The following is a 10,707-nucleotide window of genomic DNA, read 5'->3' as shown; positions in this document are numbered from 1 at the left end:
AGATCCCAGGGTCCTGGGATCGAGCCCCGCATCGGGCTCCTTGCTCAGCAGGGAGCCTGCTTCTCCCTCTCCCACTCCCCCTGCTTGTGTTCTGCTCTCGCTGTGTCTCTCTCTGTCAAATAAATAAGATCTTTTTATTTTTTAAAGAATTTTTTTTTAAATTTATTTGTTTGAGACCAAGAGATACAGAGAGAGAGACAGCAGGAGCAGTGGGGAGCGGCAGAGGGAGAGGGAGAAGCAGACTCCGTGCTGAGCAAGGAGCCCAATGCGGGGCTCGACCCCAGGACCTGGAGATCATGACCTGAGCCGAAGGCAGATGCTTAACCATCTGAGCCACCCAGGCACTTCTAAATAAAATCTTAAAAAAATAAAAAATAAAAAAAGGAAGTTCACAAATGGGACTTCCTCGTTCTCTGGTTAGCACATGGCTTGCTCATGGAAAATGGGGAGCCCCTTGCAGAATTCTTCACAAACACTGTTGTGTAGTGGGTCTTGACTCATACAGGGATTCTGTTTTACCTTAAGTAGTGTCACTTTTAAGAGGTATTGGTCCATTCTCTTGGGTTTCTTTTTGGAAGTTTTCTGACACCCAAAATAATTTATGTATCAAGATAAACATAACTTTAAATTTTTTTGATTATGGGAAAATACACCTATATCTATCATCTTAACCACTTTTTGTGTTACGTACATTTGCCTTGTTGTGCACACATTACTACCATTCATCTCCAGAACTTCTTCATCTTGAAAAACTGAAACTCTGTCCCCACTGAACAGGGACTCGTCCTCCTCACCCCCTCCCTTAGCCCCTGGCACCCATCATCCTACTTTCTGTCCCTAAGAATTCAATTTCTCCAGGGTCCTGATGTAAGTGGAATGATACAGTATTTGTCCTTTTGTGACTGGCTGATTTCACCGAGCATAATCTCCTTAACGTTCATCCATGTTGTAGCAGGTGACGGGATTTCCTTCCGTTTTAAGGCTGAGTGACACTCCATTGTGTGTATAGACCACATTTTCTTCACCCATTCATCTGTTGGTGGACCCTGGGGTTACTTCCATCTCTTGACTGTTGTGAATATTGCTGCTGTGAATGTAGGTGTGCAAATCTCTCTTCAGTACCCCACTTTCAGCTCTTTTGGGTAAATACCCAGAAGTGGAATTCCTGGGTCATACGGTAATTCTATTTTTAAAGTTTTGAGGAGCCCCCAGAACTGTACTGGTTTTCATAATAGCCACCATCTTACATTCCTTCCCTCCATATCCTCACTGTTCCTTGACTTCTCTTTTCCCGATGGTGGCGATCTTACTGGATGTGAGGTGGCACCTCGTGGTTTTGATTTGCATTTCCCTGATGATTATTGACGTCGAGCATCTTTTCATGTGTTAGTTGGCTATTTGTCTATCATTTTTGGAGAAACGTCTCAAGTCCTTTGCCCATTTTTTAATCCAGTTACTTGTTTTTTGTTGTTGAGTTGTAGAGGTTTTTCATATATTCTTATATTAATCAATTATCAGATACATAATTTGCAAGTATTTTCTCCCATCCTATAGGTTGCCTTATCACTCTGTTGACTGTGTCCTCTGATAAGCAGAAGTTATAAATTTTAATGCAGATTTATCTATTATCAGTTTATCCATTTTTACTCTTGTTGTCTGTGCTTTCGGTGTCATATCCAAGAAGTCGTCACCAGATCTAACATCACGAAGCTTTTCTCTTCTCTTTTCTTTTCAGAGTTTATAGTCTTAGGTCTTCTGTCTAGGTGATAAATATAACAGTTTTAAGTAGAGAAAGCTTATGCTCAAAGTAGCACTAATTGGGAAAGATGCAGGTAAGTGTGCTTGTTGGAGTGGCCACCCCCTTTGCCTCCTTGGGACTTTTTCCCGCTGAAATAAATGGTTCTCTGCTTTGTGACCCTTTAATCACTCATTCTTTGGAAACAGCTTCCTGAATGTTGACCAAATACTTATGGAGGCTGTGGGGTTGCAGTGCTGGGTTTGACTGGTGTTAGTGACCAAGTGATTAGTGTTGGGCATGGTGGTCGTGGATGTGTGGTGTTGAGGCTCTTGGTGCCTGAGACATCCCTGCCTCCAAGAACTCGTGGTTTGCTGTCAGAAGTGGACCCCCTAAGCAGGACCTGGGGGCCCAGGAGGGCTGGGACGTGGTCCTGCCTGGTACAGGGGACATCCTGTTTTCATGTTTCTGTGTTCAGTCAGTGCTGATGTATTTTGGAAGTTTAATCGTCAAAATACAGATAGCCCTCTTCTGCATGTTTGTTTCCACCCTGATGTTCTTATCCTGTTTCTGTGTTGTCCTGTTGTCATCACCCAAAGCATTGTTGTTGCAGTGATGACTGGTCTCCACCGCTGTGCCCTCCTGGCGTCTAGTGCCTGGCGGCTAGGGTGAGGTTGGGGAAGCTGGGTCTGGTCAACGCCGTCTGGCCCCAGCAGGCTCAGGAGGGCCTCAGGCCCTCACTCCCCAGCCCTGGGGGCTTCCTTCTGTCGTTTGATGTGTTGAGAACGTGTCTGATGTGTTTTCATCGGAAGTATCTGTACTGATGCGATTTGTGCCTTAGCCATACGACGTTCCTCCCGTGCAGCCCTGTGGTCCTCACAGTGAGGGTTCCACGTGGCTCTGCCCAGTGCGCCTGTCTCCTGAATCCCTTGGGGCGTGGGAAGTTGGAGACACATGGCCACATGGCACCCAGAGAGGGAGGCTGTGCCCCTTGCAGGCCTGGCTCAGGCCCTCCGTTTGGTCAGTTTGCTTGTTCTTGTGTTACAATCACAGCTGCTTATTTGTTTGTTTTTATTGGTGGTTCTGAGTCAGTGGGCAGTTGGCACTCCTGTGTTCTGTCTGTCCTCTCTCTTCATGAGTGGAATAAAGTTCGAATCATCAGAAGGAAGGAACTGACGGTTGTCTTCATCCCTCCCCCAGAGTCATCAGGGAACTGTCTGCGAAGGCTCTGCATAACCTGGCCCAGCGAGCTCCTGAGTACAGCGCCGCTCACGGTGGGTGCGTTCCGCCGTCCTGCTGGCAACACACGCACACGCGTGTGCCCCTGTGCATCCGCCACGCACACAGCACAGGGCGAGGACAGGCCGCTGTGCTGGGGTCCAGGCCTGGAGGGCTGAGAGTGACCTTGTGTTTCTCTCTCGCTGAGAAGCACGTGAATGAAGAGCTGGTCTGCGCTTGGTCAGGGGACAGAACACAACCAGATGCCATGAATGTTGCGGTGTGTGTGTGTGCCCTGGGTGCAGGCTCCGATTGCCGCAGGGAGCTGATGGCTTCCGTTGTGTGTCTCGTGTATTTCAGAAGTAGCTTTTTTTTTTTTTTAAATGAAGTAATTCACAATCTGATAAATTAAAAAATGAGCTGCTTTCTGGCAGCTCCTGGCTGAGGGAATAGGAGAGGAGAACTGCCAGGTCCAAAGGGACCACACCCATTATCATTAAGGAAAGAACCCATATTCCAGAATAAACAAACATTTGATTTCAATATAGGGAACCATACTCAAATTTCTTTCTTTTTTTTTTTTAAAGATTTTATTTATTTATTTGACAGAGAGAGAGACAGCGAGAGCAGGAACACAAGCAGGGGGAGCGGGAGAGCGAGAAGCAGGCTTCCTGGGGAGCAGGGAGCCCGATGCGGGGCTCGATCCCAGGACCCTGGGATCATGACCTGAGCTGAAGGCAGACGCTTAACGACTGAGCCACCCAGGCGCCCCATACTCAAATTTCTTTAAATTATGCTTATTCTCACTGACTTTTATAGGGTAACTAGTGGTCACATTGTGGCTCTTCATTTGGAGTCACCGATTTTACTTATGTGTGCCTCTCGCACACTCTGGGCCGTTAGTTCCTAAAGGCCTTCACCTTCACGGTCTGTTTGTGAAATACGATGTCAGGAGTCTCTTATTTACCTATAATTGGTAATCGTCATGGCCTGAATGAAGGGGCGCTCCACCTTGTCCTTTCTTTCCGGTAGGAGAGCATTAATAGGATGAGGGATTTCCCCAGTTCTTGAACACAGACCGCTGCTAGCTGCCATGTTTGAGTGCCTGTGTGGGGTGCCTCTGGCTTGGATGCCGTCTGCTTCTACAGCCCCTGCAGCACTGCATTTGCGTGTTCAGGGAAGTGGAAGCTCAGAGGGATGGGATTTCCCAGGTTGGTGGGGCAGAGCTGGTGTGGACATGGCTCCTTGTCTGCACTCCACCAGCCCGCGAGGGTTTTGTGACTTTGCTTTCTGTCGCCAGAGCACCAAAGTCGTAGAAGTGTCCTTTGCTCTGAGCAGGGGCAGCGGGCTCCCACACTGAGGCGCATCACGCACAACTGTAGGGTCCTGCCGCTCGGCCTCCATCCTGCTCTGTGCTCAAGGCAGAGCCTCTGCCAGCCATTCAGCCACAGCAAAGACCCAATTCTCTCTCTTCACTCTGTGTCCCTGCCCTGTGTCTCGGGGACCTGAGGATTGGGAAGCTCCCCTCCCCCATTTCGCTCACTTCTCTGGGTGCCGAGGAGGGTTTGGCCTGTTAACTTGGGTTAAGTCCCAGGTATTGCGCTCGTGGCCCTTACAGAGGTCACGTTCCATGGGTATGTCTCCCCTTTGGATCCCGAGTCTGTGAGTCTGACACATTATCCTCTGCGCACTCACTGATGTGTCGTCTGGCCCCTGTCCTTTGCAGTTCTCCCACGTCTGCTGTCGATGACGCAGAGTCTGGACCTGCACACGCGGCACGGAGCTGTGCTTGCCTGTGCGGAGGTCGCCCGCGGCCTGTACAGACTCTCAGTACAAGAGGACAGGTAGGAGAAGCACCACGGTCCCGTGGAACCACTGCAGTTGCGAGCTGGGGACCCCCGTCCACCTTCATGTTTGTTTACTTGTGATGGTGTCACTGGTCGTCAGATTCCTGTGTTTTATTTGACGAAGTTTTTCAGTGTTCTCTCTCCTCTCACGAGCCGTGTCCGTTGACGGACTGCCACCTCTCCAGCAGGAGCCTGCGAGCTCCTGGCCAGCTGGGGCCACTGATGGCCTTAGGTGTGGCTGTTTTCTTACGTTCCCTTGTCTTTCTGGGTATCGAGTTAGGTTATAAAAGCAAGACATGTTTTCAGAGAGGGTAGTGAGTGGGCCGTATACTCAGTATTCTTCGCTCATTATTACTTTTCATAATTTAGAATACCAGAGAATATAAATGGTAACATTTCCACTGAGAACTTTTCTAGCTGGCAGAGCTCTAACAAACAGTGGGGGAGCACAGGGGCATTCGGAGCAGCTCCATATATGCCATGTTTTGTACGTTTGTAGGGTACCATTGGGGTTTCTACTTCTCTTTCCAACCGACTTTTCCACAAAAGGAAAAGCTCACAACACACCACAGTGTCTGCAACCTGGATTTTGGATTGCAGTTTGAGGAACACTGTGTTTTAATCCCATCAGGTCACTCTGGATGATTCCCCAGGGGCCATGTGAGGCAGGGTTCTGGCGACAAGCCCAGGAGCTTTGATCTGGTTCACCCCTTGCGCCCCATGGCCTAGATGTACACTGTCGTGCAGCTTTAAGGACATCCACATGGGGGTGAAATGGCACCTGTGGGCCAGGCCGAGGACTTGGTGTTGACGGCAGTGCTCTCTGTGGTTGAGCAGAGACCAGGCGAGACCTGAGTCCTGCCCAGTACAGTGGCATGGGATGTACCAGGGCGTGACAACCTGGGAAAGTGTTCACCGGGGCAAGTCAGAGAGACCAGCACTGGGGTTTTCTTGGGGGCTGGGATGGGGTAGCCTCTGCCTGGACCCACATCCCAGACTCCCAGAAGGAAAACAGATGTCAGCATAAGGCACCTGGTTTGTACCAACAGTCTAGGCACAGAGAATCCCCATTCACAGTTAGGGAAGGATGGGAAGCGTCCCGAGATCCAGGTTCTTGGATGCAGGCTGAGGGCCAACTGTGCCTTGGCAGCATGAAGCCGCTGTGTGAGCTCTTGTCTGGTCACAGGCCCTCAGCTCAGCATTGGGGGGTCTTGTCTCTTTTCTCAGACAGTCGTATTGGCTGCTCTGGGGTCCTGGGGGTCTCGGCTCTCCAGCAGGGCCCTTTCTGTCTCCATCCCAGGGCTGTGTCCATTGTCAGCAAGCTGCTGCATGGGTCATGGCTTTACGGGAAGGTCCATACACCTCCCTCTTTGAGTAGATGCTGCTTTCGGGGATTACCCTCTACAGGTGTTTGGGGAAGCTGGTTGGGCACCTGAACAAAGTGCAGACCTTTCTGAGCCCCAGGCTCCTTTAGTGCTTGCTGTCCTCAGGATCTCAGCTGTTGTGTTTGAACCCATGCAGGCCCGTCGCAGACTACCTGGATGAAGCGGCAGTGCAGGGCCTGAAGCAGATTCACCAGCAGGTTTGTGTGCGGCCCCTGGGAGGGTCCCATTCTCCAGGTCTCCTGGTGCCTGGAACTGTCCTCTGCCCTTACAAGCTCTCTCCCCCCTCCTTAGCCCTGATCGAAGCCCCAGAGTCTGATGACAGGACAGGTCCTGCTGAAACCAGTCCTGGGGCCCATTGCTCAGAAGCAGGTCTCTTCTTTGGCCTCATTGGTGGCTCGTCTGGGATGGGAGGTACACGCGCTCTCCTCCTGCCACTGATCGGGGCCCGGGCAGGTGACACGGTCTCTCCTGTCTGGTGCTCGTCTTTCTGTGCTGCCTGGCTACACTTTACACTTGTTCCCCGGGAGCTCAGCGACTCGGGCGCGTTCCACGCCTCTGTCTTGGACGTGGCCTGTTCTGTGGAGGCGGCACATAGAATGAGCATGATGGCTCTGACTCCCACCTGTGCCTCCACGGTGGGACTGCCGTCTGAAATTACACCCAGACTCTGTGTTTGCACATCTTAGAGTTGGGGGGGGAAGTATGTCCATTTTTGTGGGTTTTTGAGATTTTCCAAATCTCTGCGATTCAGAAGAAGTGAAGTGTGAATTACAGGCCTAATGTTACCGGATAACATCAAAGTCACTCGTGAGGATTTAGATGGGTTGAATATTTGTTGTTCCGAATAGAGTTCTATATTCTTTAAGATTTATCTCTGTAGGTATAACACCATGTTGATATCAAATCCTCATCCTGTGTATGCTCCTGGCTATGATTTTGGCAAATCCATTCAGTGGGGTGTGGGAGTGCTGTGCGGTGGTGTGCATGAGGGTGGTGCTGAGAGGGGTGCAGCGTGGAGACTCGGCAGCCAGGCGGGGCATCCCCAAGCTAGGGGTTCTTTGTGGAGTTCAGGAAGCAGCAGAGCCTGCCCCCCTTGAGTTTCTGTGGGACACGAAGAAGGCATTGGCCAAGCTCAGTGCCATCTTGGGGAGAGGGGTGCTGGTGGTCCCGGCTGCCCAAGAGGCTGTCTGGGGACCTTGGAACCAGGACACAGGTCAGTCCTGGCTCCCCTCTCTGTGCCTTGGTTTCCCCTTCCAAGTGGGGGCACCAGAAAGCAGGTTGTCATGAGGTGCTTGCTGGGAGTAGAGTGGGCTCTGTCATGAGGACCCCGCTGTCAGCTCTATGAGGACGCCCAGCCTGAGAAACGCTTGTTCCTGCTGTGTCCTCATCACTCCTGTCCAGTGCTCAGTAATGTTCTATATCTACTGTGTGGTTTTAAAAAATCAGTTAATTTAAATAACTAACTTTCACTTCTTCATTTTAGCTTTATGATCGTCAGTTATACAGGTAAGCTTCACAAACCCCACGTTCTTGTTTTGTGTCTTAAAGAAAAAATACTCTGTCAGTGAAGATTGGGCTGGCCTGTTAGGGCTTCTCTCCAGTCACCCCCATGGCTACCTGGCTTGTGTCACTTTCTTTGAAGGGGCATCACAGTTAGAAGACGTGAAGGTCGAACTAGCCTCGTTGGTGTTTTTAAGCTTTATTGAGGTTTCTGTGTCCTGTAATAAAGTTTGCTTGTGTAAGCGTGTGGTCCGATGGGTGCTGGTCACTGCAGATGGCCGTGTGGCTGCAGCCGCCATGCCGAGCAGCTGGTGTCACCCTGACGCTTTCCTCCTGCCCTTTGCAGCGGTCCCCAGCCCAGCCCCGGGGGCCCCATCTGAGCTCTTTCTCTGTAGAGCTGCCCCTTGTGAATTTCATGCAGATGGAGTCCCACCGGGACGTCCTTGCGGTCTGGCTGCTTTCACTTGGCGTGAGGTTTCAGAGGCTCACCCTTGTTGTGGCGTGCACCACGGTGTTGTCTTTGTATCACCGTGTGCTTGGCGTGTTTATCTGCCCGCCAGGTCGGGGTGGGGGTTGGGTTGTTCCAGCTTTTGGCTACTTGGGATACTTGTGTTGTGAACATTGGTGGTCAGGTCCTGGTCTGGATGTGTGTTTCCACTTTTCTTGGGTAAATCCCTGGGGGAGGTGGTGGTGGTGTATTTTTAAGGCCCCGTCAGACTTGTCCGAAGGGCTGCGCCCCTTTGCTTCCACCAGCAGTGTTTGGGAGCGTTCTCTGTCCTCAGCACACATGGTGGGCAGTCTTCACCAGGAGCCGCCCCTGTGGGTGTGCAGAGGTCGTGAGCACAGCCCTGAGTTGCATCTCCCTGCGGGCTAGTGAGCTTGGCATCTTCTCCTGTGTGCCTGGCCATCTTCTGTCTCCTTCCGTGAAGTGACTGTTCAAATCTTTTGCTTATTAAAAAAATTTCATGGTCTGTTTCCTCACTGAGCTGTCAGCACTCCATATGTTCTAGATGTGAGCTCTTTATAGATGTGATCGCCCAGAATTTTCTCCCACTCTGGGGCTTACCTTTTCATTTTTCCTTGTGGCTTTTTAATGTAACTGTTCAGGGTAGGGAACGTGGCCTGGCCTGTTCTCTGTTGTTCTTGACATGTTCACCTTTTCGTCTCTTCCTGAAAGTGCATGGCCTGCTCTTACCCCTGGCCAGGGTCTCAGACCTCCTCAGGTCACCTGAGTAGTTCTGAAAGAAGTTCCTCAGCAGGAGAAGCCCTGGAAGGGGGCCGAGAAGCAGTGGTCCTGGCCTGAGCCCCTGGTGAGGGGCTAGCTAGCGTTGTTCTCTGCTGCTTTGGCAGCTGGTCTAAGTTAATTTAAAGCTGCTCTTCTGCGCTCCTGTCCTATTTCAGAATCCCCTCTTCTGGACAGCTCTGTCGATGGCTCAGTGGCACAGATGTGGCCTCTCTTAATGGCTGTCCCCCCACGGACAGCCCTGTGCTTGAGCCAGTGTGTAGTGGGGCTCATTCGCATCTCGTTAGCACCTGTGGGACGTGGCTGGGCCTGTGTCCGGGCCTTCCGTGGCTCCACGGGCCCTGTGGTTGGTGCAGAGATGTGTCTGAGGTCTTGGGATGCTTCCACAGTTTTGTCCCCTTCAACTGTCCTTCCACTCTGGTTGGGGCAGGATGTTTGTGTTTCCCTGCAGACGATACGCACCTCCTGAGCGACTACAGAGGTGCTGCTTTCTTCCCCAGTGTGGGTTAATGGACACTTCACCAGAAGTGCCTGGTGGAGCTGAGCGTGCACATGGACAGCCGCTGCACAGCATGGTCCCAGGGAGGGAGGATGGCGTGGCTGTGCTTTCGGGCATGGACGTGACTGCTCCTGCCGCACGCTTTCCTTGATGGCTGGTGAGGAGGGGTCAGCACCTGGGGAGCTCCCCTTGGGCTCTCGACTGTTCCACTGACACCGTCCACGCTGGCTTTCCACCTGTTCGGACAGCAAAGAGGAGCAGCTCCGCCTCAAGTAGAGAGCATGCTCATTTCTTTCTGGTGAAATGCTTCAGCCCCCTGGATTGATAAACCGTGGTCCAGAGTGGGCAGAGAGCCTCAGGCAGACCCCCCAGGACGAGGGAATGCCCTAGTGCATAGCTTTGTCTGATAGCCGATGGCTTATGGTGGTGTCCATTAGCATTTCACAGATTCTAAATACATCTGTGCTGCTTTTAAATTTGGTTTAAATTTCTCCTGGACTCAGCGGGCAGGTGGCCCCTGGGCTTGGCTCCCCACCCTGAGCCTGGGAGCGCCCTTGACTTGCCTGCTTCCCTCCTGCCCCAGACTCTGTTCTCCATGTCGGGAGCCTTCCTTTCCTAGATGTCATCCAGTTTCTGAATCGCTTCGCACAGAAGGGAGACAGTCCTGTTACTCTGCGCCAGAAGCCGCAGTCTCATAAACAGACTTCTGTCTTCTTGTGGAGTGCGCTTATGGTCACATCTGCCACTTTGCTGTGCTCAGTGTCCGGTATTAGGTGTCCAGAACGGGCCATATTTCTTCTCTAGCGGACCTTAGTGGCTTGCTTCCTCGGGCTGGATGGTGGTAACTTCCCGGTGTCCCTTGTTCTTAGTAAGAGTTGAGCAGTATTTGGGATCTGTGCCGTGTGACAGTACGGTGTGGTTCATGCCATAAGGATTATCGTGCCCAGGAAAACCCGAGAATCAGAATGACTTCATCTGGAGGATGGTCACAGCACGTCTTCCATTTCTTTACTGAAAGGCAGTGATTACCAGCAGGAGGAAGTGCAGCTGAGCAGCATCTCACTGTGTAACTTCGGAGCCCGAAGTTCTATCTGTCACTTAGGATATTTTACGTTGTGATGTATAAGAAAGATTTTAACTCTGTCTTCATTAATTTTCAGGGGTCTCGGAGGAGAACTCATGAGACAAGCAGGTAGGTCTGAGCCATGGGCTTGTACGTGACAAAGTCCTAAGGGCGTTGGCTTCCCTGTCTCCAGCGCTGCGTGGTCTGCGTGGTCTGC

The 10,707-nt window shown here is 51.4% G+C and overlaps 1 protein-coding gene across 1 annotated transcript in view; it reads left to right on the top strand.

The window, feature by feature from the left end:
- The window catches only part of TBCD (tubulin folding cofactor D), a 163,741-nt gene that overhangs the window by 118,570 nt on the left and 34,464 nt on the right, over positions 1 to 10,707 (top strand). The window contains exons 19-23 of the mRNA XM_035025692.1: positions 2,936 to 3,009; positions 4,680 to 4,797; positions 6,322 to 6,382; positions 7,669 to 7,691; positions 10,588 to 10,619. Of these exons, the coding sequence (XP_034881583.1) occupies positions 2,936 to 3,009; positions 4,680 to 4,797; positions 6,322 to 6,382; positions 7,669 to 7,691; positions 10,588 to 10,619 (308 nt within the window). The remainder of the gene's footprint in view (positions 1 to 2,935; positions 3,010 to 4,679; positions 4,798 to 6,321; positions 6,383 to 7,668; positions 7,692 to 10,587; positions 10,620 to 10,707) is intronic.

Source organism: Mirounga leonina, unplaced genomic scaffold (genome assembly GCF_011800145.1).
Source record: "Mirounga leonina isolate KUSES-001 unplaced genomic scaffold, KU_Mleo_1.0 Mir_197, whole genome shotgun sequence".
In the NCBI taxonomy this organism is placed as follows: Eukaryota; Metazoa; Chordata; class Mammalia; order Carnivora; family Phocidae; genus Mirounga; species Mirounga leonina.
Note: the sequence above shows the minus strand (reverse complement) of the source record. Positions and strands in the feature narration are given on the sequence as shown.